Genomic DNA, 17,640 nt, shown 5'->3' on the forward strand with positions numbered 1-17,640 from the left:
GGCTCCTTGGCTTCAGAGGATAATTAGGTGCATTATTGATGGACTGTTCCGCATTGACAAAAAAAAAACTTCCTAACTAGGATAAACTTAGTAAATAATAGAGAAATTGGCAACTGATTTTCGGTCAAGTCGTTGGTGTACTCCAGCAAACACCGAATGCGACCTGAAAAATGGGCAAAAATGTGTACATAAGTGTGGAACACTCATCGTAGCATATGTTCTAGGGCATTGATGGGGTTTGGCACGCGCTGCTAAGCTGTCAGGTAAATGACCGGATATAAAAAATGGCCTTGATATAAAAGAATATATAATAGCCCTGTTGACCTAACGAGTGCCCTGGGGTCAAGGTATGGCATTAATTAATAATCCTCACTTTTTGCAGGGCATAAATGTTCTTCACCTACGACATGACTCCTTTGCTTATTGCTGTCGTAAATTTTTATTGCAGTTATATTGTAGGTCACAGTTTCAAGTCGTACCCTGAAAACAGCGACAGTAGAGGCTGAACCGGTGAAGAATCGCTGTCAGCAACACGTCTGTTTATTGAAGGCCGTCAACGGAACCGGAAGACCCCCCACCCCCACCCCCACCCCATCGAATCTGGCTCGCCCTGTGACCGGGTTACGGGCTAGATCTAGTGCCGGCCCGCCCTTACCCGCTACATCGTGGGTATAAAACCCGACCCAGCCACGCCCCACGGTGTAGTCACTGATCAGGGAGGTTGCCTGCCACGTCCGGAGACGCAGCCGCCATGATGAGCTCGGTAAGTGTTCGGTTCTCTGCTAACTGAGCACCATTGGTGATTGGACGATGTAAAGACAGTGCCACAAACATGAACTGGAGTGAGCTATGTGCCATGGAAGCTGTCGGGTAGTAGCGTTAGATAGTTAAAATGGCTTGTAACGTTGCAACGTTGAGATACGGCCGGCTTAAGATGCGATTCGTTGCTGGTCGCTCGTAAAAGTTTTTTGCGTGCAGCAGTCTTCGCTGAAAAATACACGTTTCACTGAGACTGATCGGTCTGCTGTTTCACTGCTGCAGGTATCTGTGTGGCTGCTGTCAGCCGTCTGCGCCCAGCTGGCAGCGGCTCAGGCGCCCACCCAGTACAACTACCCCGAGTTCACGGGCGGCTACCAGGCTGCCGGAGCGGCGGCCAACCGTCTGGCTGCCGCGCGGACCGGTGGGTTAGCGCCGGCGCCCCGGGCGGCCGCCACCGGGCCGGGCCCCTACAACGCCGCCGCCGTGGCCGCCGGGTACAACTACCCGGAGTTCACTGGAGGGTACCCGGCCCGCCAGCAGGCCCCTGCGCAGGCCTACAGCCCCGCACCGGCGGCTTACAACGCCGCGCCTGCCGCCTATAGCCCTGCCCAGGCCGCCTACAACCCCGCTCCCGCCGCCTACAACCCCGCAGCCTACAGCAGCGCCGCAGCTTACGATAACGGCGGCTACAGCGGCGGCTCTGCCTACGACAACAGTGGCTACAACGACGGCTACCAGGCGCAGAGCGGGCCGTCCCACTACAACTACGGCTACGCCAGCGACACGTCGGCCAAGCAGGAGGTGCGCTCGCCGGACGGCACCGTGCGCGGCGCCTACAGCTACATCGACGCCAACGGCAGGACGCAGAAGGTGGAGTACGTCTCGGACTCGACCGGCTTTCACGTGGTGCGGGGCACCAACCTGCCGCAGGCGCCGGCCCCGCCGCCGACGGCGTAGGGCGTGGTGGCGAGCGTCGTGAGTGGGGACGAGGTAGAGGGTTGGGCTCGTGATATTAGTCTGGTCGGACGGGAGTCAGCCGGAGGTCAGCCTACGACGGGCTTTGGGCGGGTGGCCTGTTCAGATCAGTGAATACGGGGACTGGGCCCTGTGCGTGCAGGGCAGCTGTTCTATGGATTGTATGTTGTTTTCGTGTGACGTTCGCGTCTTGATGCTTGCCGATAGATTGTCAATTACCTGATGAAGATTTGTTTTGATAAGGTAGCAATGACCTTTACTTTGAGTTCGATGCAATGTAACCATCGTCTGATCATAACGCATTTGGGAAGAGGAGCCAGGAGGCGCTCTTTCGCTCTTTCGTTTTCCCTCACTCTTTCTCTCTATCGCGTCTGCTTTGCCACGTAGCGACAAACACCGCTGCCACTGGATAGTCCACAGTTGGCACCCCGCCGGCTCGGTCCAGCTCTCCCGCAGCTAGTGTCACGCGTTCATTCCCACTGGGGTCGACACGTGCAGCCCCACCGGAGCCGTCAGCGACGCCAACCACCTCGCCGGCTCCACCCACCGAACACAACAGACGCCGCCCACCGTCACACAGCGGTGCACATTCTCCAACACTTGTTTTTACCGGCGCCGGACCCCCGCCAGGCCAAGGCAATCAGGGTTCATCTGATTAGGCCGCCGGGCACACGGAGGTCGCTGCTTGAGAGCATTGATCGGGAGGTCAGCCGGCCGGTCGGTTGGCTGGCTCAGCTGCGGCCTAGAGGAAGTGAACGGCGGCCAGCGGTGGAGAGGGAGAGAGCTAGTAACTAGTAAGGGGCTGCGGAAGTCGGCTGAGTGCGGGTGGGTCAGTTTTCACTGGTCACTGATCGCTGACTTTCGAAGCTGCATAAATATCATGTATTTTTACGATTATTCTGGTCATAGAATTTGCTGGAAGAATATTGCTGTCAGAACGCCTGTCATGTGAAGCCGACTTGACCCTCACCAAGTTATTTTCGTGCACTCAAACTTTTTGCCCGGTACTGCGATGGGCGATGAGCCCTAACATATTGCGCTTGCGTTTCTGAATCCGCGCACTTTATGCGTTCATTTGCAGTCTGCTTCATTAGGCATTCAGTGGTTGTCGCTGAATTTCCCGAGGCAATACATTTCGTCGGGGAGTTCCAGGATAACGTAACCACATTAGCCGCGAGACCTATGTATGACCTGTGGTGACACAACCACAAGAAATTCCCTGTCGTATAAGGCGCCCGGGTCTGAATAGCCTAGTGTTATCAGCACACAGAGCACGCCCTATACCCTCATCTGCACGGCATTATGCAGTTGTTATGTCGTTAATTTTACATCGTCACGGTATAGGTACTACGCTCAGACATCTCCAAACAATCAGACACCACTGGCACTGTCGCCCGGAATTACCAGCAGCAGTGCGTGTTTTATGTGTCGCCGTGCGGCACAAAAACCCGCCCGGCCGGCCGGGCCGACTGTCGGCGGCAGGTGCGCCGGCGGAGGCAGTGGATTTCCGCCGCGCGTCTGCGGCCGCTCCGTCGGTCGAGACGCACCGGCGCGGCGGCGGCGCGGCAACAGGTCGGCCCGGCGGCCCGGCGGCCGCCAGTGGTGTCGGCGCCGGCTGCGGGGAGGGTGGCGCCGCCGGAGCTCGCTGAGGGGGCATCTGCACGGCCCAGAGCCGACGGCAGACCGAGCGACGACCAGGGGCCGACGCACTGCCACCGGCCGAAGATTGGGACAGGAACAAGAGCAAACTCGTAAAAACTGACGCCAAGCTCTATTGGATAGAGAAAACAGGTTAGACGATAAGACAGATAATTTATCTGACAGAAGACAGCCAGCAGCAGTATTCCAGAAGATCAGGAATCGCGTCCATATTGAGGAATAGGAGACAATCTTACTTGCCGAGCAAGCGTTACATTACATCGTCCGCTGGACGGAAGGTAAACCGAATTAACTAAGACAGGCGCACTTCATGCGTAAAACGAGACTGCAGCAAGAATTGCTAAACCCCGAGTAACAAGTTAGAAGTCTGCAACCGACGGTATCGCAGACCCAGCGATCGAACTACTAATTAACTCAAGTTTGACTAATCAAGAACTTGAAACTGAGGCGTTCATTTAGTAACGAAACTTTTCGGCACAATCCAAAGCCGTACAAACTTCCATCTGTCAAAGGTCCTTGTGATACGCCTGAGCCCGTTGAACTTGGTTGAAAGGAAGCAGAATGGCGGCAAATGCCAGCGAATTACTTCAGCAAGTGCACAAAAAAGTTTACGATGAACAGTTTCTCATCCTTTACGCAAACAACTCTTTGCCGCCGTTCCAGAACATGTCCACGATTATTATGGAGGATCCGCAGAACTTTGTTCTGACCATGAAGGTGCAGATCATCTTCTACATGATCTACTCCATCATCTTCCTGCTGGGCATCTGCGGCAATTTCCTGGTGGTGTACGCCGTGCTGCACAACAGGGCCATGCAGAACGTCACCAACTTCTTCATCCTGAACCTGGCGCTCTCGGACATCCTGCTGTGCGTGCTCTGCGTGCCATTCACCCCGCTGTACACCTTCCTCAACCGGTGGGTCTTCGGCAACGTCCTCTGCCACCTGGTGCCGTGCGCGCAGGCCATCAGTATCTACATCTCCTCGCTGACCCTCACAGCCATCGCCATCGACCGCTTCGTCGTCATCATCTACCCGTTCCGGGCGCGGATGCTGACGTCGACATGCCTGGCACTGATCCTCTGTACGTGGCTGTTCTCCACGGGCGCCACGCTGCCCTACGGCGTGTACGTCGAGTACAAGATGACCACCGACGGCGACTACGTCTGCGAGGAGAACTTCCCGGACGACCTGCGCCTGACGTTCGGCACCATCACCACCGTGCTGCAGTTCGTCGTGCCGTTCCTCATCATGACCGTCACCTACACGCTCATCTCGCTGAAACTCTCCAGTCGCGTGCGCTCCAAGCCCGGCTCCAAGAGCGTGCGCAAGGAACAGGCCGACCGCGAGAGGAAGCGGCGCACCAACCGGATGCTGATCGCCATGGTGGCCGTGTTCGGCCTCTCCTGGCTGCCGCTCAACCTGATGAACATCCTGGAGGACGTCTCCATCAACCTGGGACTCGGCTGGGAGAACTGGCCCTACTTCCACCTGCTCTTCTTCGTCGCACACGCCATCGCCATGAGCTCCACCTGCTACAACCCGTTCCTCTACGCCTGGCTCAACGAGAACTTCCGCAAGGAGTTCAAAGAGATCCTCCCCTGCTTCCGCGCTGCCATCGCCGGAGGCAGCGGCACCGCCAGGGGCACCTTCGGCACGGGGCACACCCGGAACGGCATCGGCAGGAACGGCGGCACGAGCGAGCCGCGCACGAACGGCGTCAGCCTGCAGCCGAGCCCGGCCGGGCGGCCGGAGGGCGGCCACGCTGGCGCCGCCGGGCCGCCGGTGCCGCTGACCAGCATCCAGGTCAAGTACGAGGCCGGTAACGACAGCGTGCTGCTGCTGACGTCCGACCGGACCAGCGACGCCCGACACGTCTCCACGCTCACCGCCGAGACGGCCACAGACGCGTCGCCGCTCGTCACCGACCTCTAGGTGAGCAGAGACTGGTGCAGGGACTCGCCTCTAGGTGAGCAGGGGCTGGTGCAGGGACTCGCCTCTAGGTGAGCAGGGGCTGGTGCAGGGACTCGCCTCTAGGTGAGCAGGGGCTGGTGCAGGGACTCGCCTCTAGGTGAGCAGGGGCTGGTGCAGGGACTCGCCTCTAGGTGAGCAGGGGCAGGTGCGGGGACTCGCCTGTAGGTGAGCAGGGGCTGGTGCAGGGACTCGCCTCTAGGTGAGCAGGGGCTGGTGCAGGGGCTCGCCTCTAGGTGAGCAGGGGCGGCGCCTCTAGGTGAGTAGGGGCTGGTGCAGGGACTCACCTGACGCCTCTAGGTGAGCAGGGGCAGGTGCAGGGACTCGCCTGTAGATCAGCTGGGGCTGGTGCAGGGACTCGCCTTTAGGTGAGTGGGGACTGCGAGAGAGACTCATCTCTAGGTAAGCACGGCTGGGGTAAGCTAAATATTAAGGTACCGATGAACATTTGCCGATTCCTAGGTGAGCAGGGGTCGACTAGTTATTACGTAGACGGGAACCAATCTCACACCAGGCGATGGGTATCTGCGACTGTTTGGACTTTTGACTTGCGATCACAATTCACAAGGTTTTTTTCACGAATTTGCCGAGTTACTAAACGAGCAGAGACTGTCGATTAAACACGGACTACGACATTCGATGCTGTGCATTTTAAGATGCTATAGATACATAATTGGGAAGCTTCCTGCATGAAGTGTTAGCAAATCAAGAGATGTTGCCGAAACCTTTCCCTAATAAGAGAAAATGTAGCATATTTTTGCTAGGTACTCAGTGTGACATCGCCACGCTTGATGTAATTAAAACGTTATCAGCCGCGAATAGTTTTGCTAAATTTTGTTGTTGCGATGTTTTCCGTTGGTAGGTCGGCGACACCCGCCGAGGTGCTACTCTGTATTCCACCCCTTAGCCTGCCGGTCTCGTGACAAACAAAGTAAACTCGCTAAAAGCCGACAACAGTGGAGTTGGGTTACTGTTTTCTCGGTCCTGAAGCACCGTGTGAAAAAAAATATCTAGGTTTCTCACTCGCGTCCCTTTTGTTTTTTACTTCGTGTGGCTCCTGTGAAGTCGTTGCATTACGTGGTTCTTGTGCCTTGGAAGGAGAAGCAAACCTTTCTCAGATCTCGTTTTGCAGAAGCTTATTCGCTAAAAGGTTATGATTGCCTCAAAGTAAGCAGTGGGAGTCACCTCTCTTCTACAATCGATGTCTATATTCCCATCATCTTAAGCATGCCTATGTAGTTCGGTGGTGGTAAGATAGGTACCCATGTATTTAGAAGGCAAATCTTATTCTTTGGTTCTCATTTTTAGGAGATGGTCTATTGACATTCAATTTTGAGGCTGACGACGGAAGTTATAGGTACATAATCTATGGTACATAAAATCACTAGTGGAATGGAAGAACAATACTGTAAAGCGGTATGGCACTGCGTACTTTTTTTCCAATATATTTTTGCACTTAACCCATCCTGACACGTTTTCCGAGTTTTAACGTTACCTATTTTCCATTTGCATTCTGAGTGATAGCTAGATGATAAGGGCTCATGCGGCGTTTAATCTGAAAAATATGGTACCTATATTTAGCTTAAACTTTTAAGCTTTAGCTTACCTAAGGCTGCTTACGAATAGTTGTTAGCTACATTTTGTCTGAATATAGGTAAGCAGTTATAACGTCTGAACACAAATCATGTCTAAACTATTTTGAAACTCAGACGGCACAGATTAGCCTAGCACTGATAGCAAAACAGACCTAAGTAACCCTAAATATTATTTTTTTTAATATTATTTATTTAATATTAAATTATAACGTCTGGATTTCAAAATATGATTCAGACGTGTTCAGAAGTTTACTTTCAACTAAAGCATATATAGTTAACAGCAAATTAATTTAAAGTTGAAAAAATAAATGTAGGTAAGTAGGTACCAAATAAAAACATACAGATAAAACAACGCCTGATTTTTTTTTATCTACATTGACATAGTAGGCATTCACTTACAACGCAAATGAAAAATAATACGCTGATGCGGCTCCAATACCTATATAGACGTTCAACAGATTATTATTCAATTGTTAAAGTACCTACACATTTTTAAATTATTCAGCTTTTCACACATTATGAAATATGTTAAAGACGTTAACGAAACAAAACGTCTAACGTTAAACGTTAATGCAAGTCTAACAATGTTTCATGACACAATTTGTAAGTGTCGTTTGTCGCAGGTAACTGAATACAAAAACGCTGTTTTGAGAGTGTGATAACCTTATTTATGCCGTCATTTTGACTCTTTAACCGCCGTGACGCCTTGACTTCTTTATTCAAAACGTTTTCCTCTTTTATTCTAGTGAGCCACTCAGATGTTGTGGTTCAGTCTTCTGAGCCCAGGGGCTATACCATAACGAATCGAACAAAACACTGAACAAACACCCAACACTAAAAACTGCCACTGACAGTGGTGAGTGGATCCACCTTCCCGAATCCGAAACCAATTACCGAACTCGAAACCAGCAAGGGGTGGCGCAGCGGGTGGGCGCCGACCCCGGCCCGATCGGGCTGCCATCGACCGAACGGCCGGGATGGACCCGCTGCGCGACCGCGCGGAGGGCGGCCCTCCCCGCATCGCCCCAGACCGCCGAGTGGAGGGACCTAACTGGCACCGCTGGACTGACCAGATCGCGGACAAGACCCAGACTCAAACCACTAACCAGACCCAGACCCAGACTCCAAACCACTAACCAGACCCAGACCCTGGACCACCGGGGCCAGACCCCGGACCAGACCCAGACCCCGAACTAGACCCAAACCGTGCCCTGGGCGCCCGGCGAACGAAACTCCTTTGGGACGGACCAATATATAGACATAGCCGCTCAGTAAATGTGGCCATGGACGAGCCATTCCGCTGACATATTTCATGCCGGTTGTTTCCCAATCGGTATTGATGCTGAACACTTATTGACATAGATGCTATCGGGATGGGGCGTATGTCCCGAATGCTTTTCCTGTCTGATAGCATTGTAAAAATGTACGGCAGATAATGGCTCCTTTTTTACCATAATGTCTTTCGGGTTTATCAGATAGTTGCGGCTTAGCACTGAAAAAATTATACTGTTAACATTGAGCAAGATATTGTAGCCCGTTTTTGAAGCGTTCAATGATGTAGCACATTAAGCGCTAGGCTGCTTTGGTTATTTAATTGCACATTACGCAGGTCATTAAGTATGCTGATGTATGTATAGGACAGCACTAATAAAATAGGCTTAACACGAGATTATTGAGAGCCTGTAACCAAGGCCGATGGATGGCTATTTAGTAAATACCTGATCTTAACGAAAATAATAATTTATTATTATTACATAGACGTATTGATATAAATGGGAAAGGCAATGGGAACGTGTTGTTTTTATATTAAAATTGGTTACACATGTGTTTCGGGAATAATCCCTTGATCACACCATATAAAAGTAACTACGTCCTATATCGAAATACAATCGAGGTCGAACGGGGTCGAATGGGGACGTTCACAGACACTCACAGATTAGCAATTCTATTCATGACTGAAAACGTTACACTGCTTTTCGCCCGGAACCCCTACTTCCTGAAATCATTTTTCAAAATTAATTGAGCAGTGTGCTTGCTGAGTTTTACTTTACCCGAATTCCCATTCAAATGCCACGAAAATTCAAATTCAAATGCCACGAAAAGAAAGGAATATATATCAGTACCTCTGTCAGAACAATCTGAAGTGATCACAAGCTTTACCCGGGGAGCCTTAAACATTACATCTCCATCGGGTTCAACAATTAAGGATATTTTACGGCGCAAGAAGAAAGCAAGCAACCAAAACATGGTGGTTTATAAAATTCCATGTGGCGTTTGTGAAAAAAGCTACATAGGGGAAACATACAGGGGTTCAGCTAAACGGATAGAGGAACACAAAAGAGATTTGCGGAATCACCAAGAATCTAACGCCATAGTGCAGCATGTGGATGACGCGGGGCATTTGCCAAACTGGTCGGCGATGTCAAACCTATGCGTGGGATTAAATAAGCGTAACCGACAGGCGGTGGAAGCAGCGTTTATTTCTACGATTAGTAATTTCAATGGGAATTCGGGTAAAGTAAAACTCAGCAAGCACACTGCTCAATTAATTTTGAAAAATGATTTCAGGAAGTAGGGGTTCCGGGCGAAAAGCAGTGTAACGTTTTCAGTCATGTATAGAATTGCTAATCTGTGAGTGTCTGTGAACGTCCCCATTCGACCCCGTTCGACCTCGATTGTATTTCGATATAGGTAGTTACTTTTATATGGTGTGATCAAGGGATTATTCCCGAAACACATGTGTAACCAATTTTAATATAAAAACAACACGTTCCCATTGCCTTTCCCATTTATATCGAAAATAATAATATTTTAATTCCCTAATCTTAATGATCTAAGTGCTCAACTACACCAAAGTTCTAATGGAATTCGGCTCTCATTGCTACATCAGAAATTATTTAAGGGCACCTTAAATCAAGAGTTCAGAGCAGGTGCAGAGCAATAGAGCTCTGCAAAATAGCGTGTGACCTTTCTTATTGTGATGCATTTATCATCAAGAAACTTTGCAGCTGTTCCGATTTTAAAGTAAACTGGACCTATTCCGGCTCCCAAAGCATACTTATTTGTGACGTTTCGACAACAATAAGCTAGCATGTGTGTTTTAGATTAGAACACAGTCTATGTTGTTCTTTCATACTGCTGACCTAGAAATGCGTCTTATTTATTTCTCTCTTCCCTCTCATGGAGCCTTGATTATGTCATCAACTAGACGACAGAAACTGGAAGCGAAGTTTCAATGACCGTCAATGAGGGTGTGCCAGCAAAGACTATCGATTAGGAACTTAATTAGCGGATTGAGTACCGTTAAAGGGCCAAGTCCATTTAGGTATTTGCCATTGCTGTAAGGGCTTAAACGCTAGCTGGGAAATATGCTATAACGACGAATGTGCAACAAATTGTTACGAATTTCACTCATTTCAGTACTAATTTAGTGCAGTGATAACGGCGCTTAGACTTGTCTGTTCTGGTCACTGAGATCGGCATTTGGATACCTAGGTGAAAAGGCAATAGCATTTCCTTCAATACAATGACAGGTCATCAGTCTGAACAATGGGATGGTGCAGCGTCACGGTTGGTCATTACGCCGCCCGATGATACGAATTCATGAGGGAGGACTGAACTTCAAGTAATCTTGATCTTGGGCGAACTGACCCACCTAAAGCCGAATGCGATTAGATAACATTGCTGTCTGGCATTGTCTGAGTTTGTGGAAAAGTGCATCTTTCAAGTCTGAAATCGACTCTGACCCATGTCACCGTTACGTCACATGAATTCCAGCGCCTCCGTCAGGTCGTTTCAGAATGTAACGGAAGTTGGCACAGATTCAGCACAGGTTCAGCACAGCACAGATTCGGTAGGGGGAAAAAAGGCCACGGTAGAGGGAAACCTTTATGACCCGTTTTCCCCTAGAAATGACGTCACAAGGAGGTAAAAATGGGTATCAATCGAAAGCTCTCGTTTACCCAGACACAGTACTGCAGGAAAATTTCACTTTTTCCCCATAGGAAAGTTTTTACGGGAAAATCAAAATTTTGGGTCAATGGGGGGCCCCCCCCCCGATTTCGTTCAAAATCGACACACAGGTGCCCCACCACCAGCCGAGAAACTTTCCCCAAAACGGTCCCCGTTGCATTGACGTTTAAGGCCCGTAAAGCCCCCTAGCCTCGTAAAATATCCGTAAAATCGCCTTTGTACGGACAAAAAAGTGGTGCTATGGTAAAAATGGGTATCAATCGAAAGCTCTCGTTTACTTAGACACAGTCCTGCAGGAAAATTTCACTTTTTCCCCATAGGAAAGTTTTTACGGGAAAATCAAAATTTTGGGTCAATGGGGGTCCCCCCCCGATTTCGTTCAAAATCGGCACACAGGTGCCCCACCACCAGCCAAGAAACTTTCCCCAAAACGGTCCCCGTTGCATTGACGTTTATGGCCCGTAAAGCCCCCTAGACTCGTAAAATATCCGTAAAATCGCCTTTGTACGGACAAAAAAGTGGTGCTATGGTAAAAATGGGTATCAATCGAAAGCTCTCGTTTACCCAGACACAGTCCTGCAGGAAAATTCACTTTTTCCCCATAGGAAAGTTTTTACGGGAAAATCAAAATTTTGGGTCAATGGGGGTCCCCCCGATTTCGTTCAAAATCGGCACACAGGTGCCCCATCCGTAAAATTTTACGAGTCTAGGGGGCTTTACGGGCCTTAAACGTCAATGCAACGGGGACCGTTTTGGGGAAAGTTTCTCGGCTGGTGGTTGGGCACCTGTATGCCGATTTTGAACGAAATCGGGGGGACCCCTCATTGACCCAAAATTTTGATTTTCCCGTAAAAACTTTCCTATGGGGAAAAGTGAAATTTTCCTGCAGGACTGTGTCTGGGTAAACGAGAGCTTTCGATTGATACCCATTTTTACCATAGCACCACTTTTTTGTCCGTACAAAGGCGATTTTACGGATATTTTACGAGTCTAGGGGGCTTTACGGGCCTTAAAGGGACACTCCCACCTTAACATTAGTTTTGAGTTGAGATAGCCAAATTGGTGGCCATGGCCTGAAAATACCGGTTTGGGCATTCACAACATCGAAAAATGCTTTAATTCGGAGATATGGAATTTCAAACTTGCAGTTTTCGGATTCTAAGGGGCTAATGCATTGGTATGCCCCCTTAGAATTTGTGACGTCAGCGGAGATCTAACGATTTTTAAATGTTTGACTAAAACGTTTTGTAGCACGCGGTGGTATATGCTATTTGCGCGCAACAACTGCCGCAAACGCCGCACTTCTAAAATAAAGTCGCTAGAAACAGCGGAGATCCCAAAAAGTAAACAAAAGTGAAAGTCTAATATCTTGAAAACCGGTGAATATTTTTCGATGAAATTTGGTAGATATTCATTTTTGCTCTTTCTGAACCGAGCGACATCACTTTCATGCCAATTCATTAACTTTTTTGGAGGTGGGAGGGTCCCTTTAAACGTCAATGGAACGGGGACCGTTTTGGGGAAAGTTTCTCGGCTGGTGGTGGGGCACCTGTGTGCCGATTTTGAACGAAATCGGGGGGATCCCCCATTGACCCAAAATTTTGATTTTCCCGTAAAAACTTTCCTATGGGGAAAAAGTGAAATTTTCCTGCAGTACTGTGTCTGGGTAAACGAGAGCTTTCGATTGATACCCATTTTCACCTCCTTGTGACGTCATTTCTAGGGGAAAACGGGTCATAAAGGTTTCCCTCTACCGTGGCCTTTTTTCCCCTACCGAATCTGTGCTGTGCTGAACCTGTGCTGAATCTGTGCCAACTTCCGTTACATCGTTTCAGAATACCACGTGTCTTGATGTATGGGGATGACGTCACCTCGTCAACCAACGCAGTCATAGGACGTTGTCCCATCTGCGCCTGCTAATGTGGGAAAGCCGCGCCTAATTAGAAATTACCCTGGCAACAGCTCACTGCTGCATCTGCTGACACTGCACGGCCAATGCATCAACAGCGGGACAATCTAATGCCGAGGCACTTGGCTGAGCCAATCTAATAGATAGGTGCTTGGCTGAACTAATCCAATTTTCACGTGCTCGGCTAAGGCAATAGACGCCGGAAGCGATATTATTTGTGAAGGACAAGTTTAGACGGTCAAGCCAAGTAACGCTCAATAAACTAAAAATTACCACCTAACAAAATGACATTTTACACGGACTGGAAGATATTCTCTCTCGGTGTGTATGTGTGTCTGCCTGCCTGTCTGTCTGTCTGTCTGTCTGTCTGTCTGTCTGTCTGTCTGTCTGTCTGTCTGTTGTCTGCCTTCAGAATGTCGTATCTCCCTCTCGCTCGCTTTCTCTCTTTCTCTCTCCCTATCTCTCTCCATTTCTCTATTTTGCTCTCTCTCTCTCTCTCTCTCTCTCTCTCTCTCTCTCTCTCTCTCTCTCTCTCTCTCTCTCTCTCTCTCTCTCTCTCTCTCTCCCTATATCTCTCCCTTTCTCTATTTTGCTCTCTCTCTCCCTCTCTCTTTCTTCTTTCTCACTCTCTGTCGCTCTCTCTCACTTCCTCTCTCTCTCTCTCACTTCCTCTCTCTCTCTCACTTCCTCTCTCTCTCTCACTTCCTCTCTCGCTCACTTCTCTCTCTCTCTCTCTCTCTCTCTCTCTCTCTCTCTCTCTCTCTCTCTCTCTCTCTCTCTCTCTCTCTCTCTCTCTCTCTCTTTCTCTCTCTTATTCTTACACATATACCTAAATGATGCTTTCTGTAATGCCCTTGACCATAAAAATTTCAATGCATTTTATGCATTATAACTTACTTTTGCATACCTACCTACACGCTTGACGCTACACTCACTAATTCATGACATATAAGATGGTAAATGCAAACCTTCAGAGCCGAACTCGTCTCTCAGCCGGTCTCCCATTCTCCTTTGTCCAGATTGGTAGCGCCTTTTCTGAAGTTTGCAACTCTGACAAACTTCTCTCTTTCCCAGGAAACTCTTGGAGCATCAGGAGCGGAACCAAGCATTCAATCTGAACGGGCCAGGCCATTGCCTGTCAGAATAACTCAGGTCGAAAAACCTTTCATCGATGCATCGCCAGTACGCTGACCTGAAAGCATCGCCACTGAATTCGATCTCCACATCAGCGGGATATTGTTACACCGAGATGAAATCGACGGCACGTTTCCGTCAGTGTATGATCAAGGTCGGCTCGGTGTAGAGGCTGCTGAACTGCCTCTGTGACCCAACTGGACGACTGAGCTGCCGGTATTAGCCCTCGCCTGTCCCGGTGGTGTGTCCTGTTTGCTGTGCCGTGTGCAAGACAGACACGCGTCCAGTCAGACACCACAGACCAAAGTCCAGACACACGGCCATTGTCGTGCGTGGTTGGCTAGGGAAACGGACGCCAGTGGCGATATGAGGTGGTCAATGTCGGGTGTCTGGTGTGCCAGCAGGTCACCTGTCTCCCTCTGGTGCCCTCCGGTGCCGCTGGTGCCCTCGGTTTCCGCTGTGCCGCTGGTGCCGCCTGCGGTGCCGCCGTGAAGTCCACGTTACGGCCGGCTCCGACCCACGGTCTCTCTAGGACACCGTCTTGGCCCCGAGTTGATCGCAGCGCCACCAGTCGGTCGGACTGGTGCCCAACAGCGACAGCTACCGACTCGTTGGGTCACGGCTGAAGTCTCGGCCCAGTTACAGACCTGTTGGAGTCCAGCCATCTCGACAGCTGTCCTGTCGTCTCAGTCGCGGCTCTACTGCCTCGGTGCTATACCGATAGCTGCCGACTTGTCACAGCAGCAGCAACAGCTGAATTTTTATCTCAGAAGTTGCCGTCTCGCGGTGAGACACACGAGTGAACATTGCTGTGCTGCAGCGTCTACCATACGATATCCAGTGAATGTCTGCAGACGTCTGCACTGCGCACAAGACTTAAATCGGCGAAACATTTACAGTTTAGCCGACCCATTGTAAAATAAAATGATCTCAAATCCCATCCATTTTAGAGATGATGAACAAACAGTGCAATGGTATAGTGATGAATGAGCTCTCTTGTAGCTCTCCTCTTCGTGGGCGTGCGGTCCGCAGCGTGATGGTAATCAATTAGTTTGATCCATGAACGCGGCTGACGGAACTTTGGAGGCCGACCTTCTTTAGAAGCCGGCGCGCATGTGGCGCTTAGTGAATGTAACAACATTCTCATGACAAAACGGCTTACGGCTCTGTAACTTAATTGTATATACGTAATGTGATGTCACGCCGTGTGCGTTATGGCACATAAAGTGCACATGGCAAGCTACACGGGCGATATCTACTTGAGCAGAAACTGACACCGTTAGGATGTGATGTAATTGTACGTGGGATGACTGGGTGGTTCGTTACGTGTCATATTCCCTTCCCTCCTCCCATATCATTCGCTTTAGTTACTGTCATCTAGTCAGCCATTTCTGCTCAGTGTATGTGGGATAATTTACCCGAGTCGTTATGATGTCTTAATTAAATGATAAATGCTGAAACACGTTGTGGTATGGCCGGTTTCTATTTCCTACGAAAACCTGTATTTATGTCGATTACCCTCCAAAATCAGCATTCTTGTTTTTGGGGGCTAGCCGCTTTGTTCGGGTGCCAGTCATGCTTTACGAAAATAATAATAAAGTACCTCCTAAATAATGTGTGTGAATGTGTGTGTGTGGTTCATATTCATTCAACACCGCGGTTGCCTCAAAAGTCGTCTGCCAGTATAGGAAGTTAAGTGTTTACCTAATACCACATACCTATGCGTAGGTAACATAATGTAAGGAAATGCCAAATGGCACTGCCCCGATAAAAATTACGCTCAACACAAAGGAACCTACCCATAAATAATAACCACAAAGCTACATACATTCCCCATGAATGCATTTCTAAATATTTTCTTTTTTTCCTTTTATGGTCAATGCTCGTACGCAGGCATATTACACAAAGTGAACCTCTAACTGCATTTTAGATGTTCCCCACCTAAATTTTTCTCTATAAAGCTGCATATATACTTATACACCTATATAGATATTCATCATCACCTAAACGTATAGATGCCGGTCCCGTATAGCTCAATCGGTAGAGCGTTGGACTCCGCGTGGTGAGAGCACGGAGCACGCGTTCCCGGTTACCGGAACGCGTTACCGGTTCCCGGTTCCCGGTTACCGGAACGCTTCGAACCCGGCCCGGGTTCGAAGCGTGACGGGCGCTTGACGTTTATGGGCCTACTGACAGGTATGGTTGCGATTGGTGGCAGGCCGAGGCCGTAGCCAGACAAAGTCAGTGAGGGGACCGCGCGGCCGTGCGCGGCTATGTGCGCACGTTAAACTTTGGACTCTTGAAACTTTGGAGTTTTTGCGGATAATTTTGTTAGAGTAATCGAGTATTTTAGAAGCACAGGCAAGAGTTGAATGGATCGGCGTAGATTTTTGAGAGAATTATACAAGAATTCAGAGGAATTTTGAAAGAGTGTTCAGAATTATAGCATGTTTTTGCAGAACAATGGAAGGGTCATGTAAGAGTAGAGAGAATATTTGTGGAATCATAGTAAGTCAAAGAAGAGTTTCAGATGAATTTTATCCGAGTTTGGTGTCGAAGAAGAGCTGCATCGAGAGTAAAAAAATGACAGCTGTCCCTAATGTGCTGGCAAGTGTCAACTTTTCTCTCAGTGCATATACCACCGCGGGCTACCAAAAAATTTAGTAAAAGATTTAAAATCGTTAGATCTGCGCTGACGTCACACATTCAGAGGGGGCATTCAAATGCATCAGCCCCTCTGAATCCAAAGTGCTGCAACTTTGAAATTAGATATTTTCGATTGGAGGCATTTCTTGATGTCGTGAGTGCTCAAACCGGTAAGTGCAAGCTAGGGACCCCATTTTTGGCTATCTCAACTCAAAACTAATGTTAAGGTGGGATGGTCGTTTTAACCCGCGCCCTGATGGGGTCTGCCGAGCAACGCGGTCTGATAGGGGGGGGGCACTTTGCCAATTGCCCCCCATCCCCTAAGATCTCGAGAACCACGCAACATAGCGGCAAGCGGCAAACGGCGTTGGATAGCACCAACGGGGAACTACCTTGTGACCCAATTTCGTTGACCTCGGTCTAACCGATGACGTCACAGTTTAGGTCAAATGTCGAATTTTCACCGTTATACCTACAGGCATTTCAAGAAATGCGTTGTAAAATCGAGTAAAATGCATGTCATTGAAAATCATCGGTGGGGACTTGTCCATAAAACACATATTTTGCTATTTGAGGTCACTGATACCAGGTCAGGTCACAGAGGTCAGGTCACTGACGGTCAAAATATGAAAATATCATGTGATGTATGTTTTATGGTCCATTTTACATGACAAATGTGATTATGTGGGCCAGGCAGCCTTTGGGTCAGTTAAGGTCATATTCTGGTGAAGGGCAGGTCAAGGTCAGGTCAAATAAGGTCAAATTTCAAACTTAATATTTTTGCGATATATTTTTGGGATTTTTTTGAGTTTTCTTAAAATAAACATTTTTTAATCTTTGAGGTGAAAATCCCAAAACTTGAAAATCCGAGATAGCAGTTTTGTAGCGCCCTCTTTTCTCTACACGACCACATAAAGAACTTCGATATTGCTTGTTAACTGTAGATTTTGTGAGCGTTTCAAGATGTCATGTTTTTTGCTCATTTTTGCTCGAACATGACCTCAGTTTGACCTCAATAAC

General features: G+C 48.9%; 2 protein-coding genes across 2 annotated transcripts; both read left to right on the forward strand.

Moving 5' to 3' along the window:
* Nucleotides 1-668: 668 nt before the first annotated feature.
* On the forward strand, nucleotides 669-1,993 carry LOC122389282 (cuticle protein 19-like). Its single transcript, XM_043381174.1, has 2 exons — nucleotides 669-763; nucleotides 1,042-1,993. Exons 1-2 carry the CDS (start codon nucleotides 752-754, stop codon nucleotides 1,714-1,716), a joined length of 687 nt encoding a protein of 228 aa, XP_043237109.1. The 5' UTR covers nucleotides 669-751; the 3' UTR covers nucleotides 1,717-1,993.
* Nucleotides 1,994-3,332: 1,339 nt separating this feature from the next.
* On the forward strand, nucleotides 3,333-15,585 carry LOC122389283 (prolactin-releasing peptide receptor-like). The gene is made up of 2 exons (XM_043381175.1): nucleotides 3,333-5,328; nucleotides 13,915-15,585. Exon 1 carries the CDS (start codon nucleotides 3,955-3,957, stop codon nucleotides 5,326-5,328), a length of 1,374 nt encoding a protein of 457 aa, XP_043237110.1. The 5' UTR covers nucleotides 3,333-3,954; the 3' UTR covers nucleotides 13,915-15,585.
* The last annotated feature ends 2,055 nt before the right edge of the window (nucleotides 15,586-17,640 follow it).

This window comes from Amphibalanus amphitrite, unplaced genomic scaffold (genome assembly GCF_019059575.1).
Source record: "Amphibalanus amphitrite isolate SeventyFive unplaced genomic scaffold, NRLGWU_Aamphi_draft 000352F_arrow, whole genome shotgun sequence".
Lineage (NCBI taxonomy): Eukaryota > Metazoa > Arthropoda > Thecostraca > Balanomorpha > Balanidae > Amphibalanus > Amphibalanus amphitrite.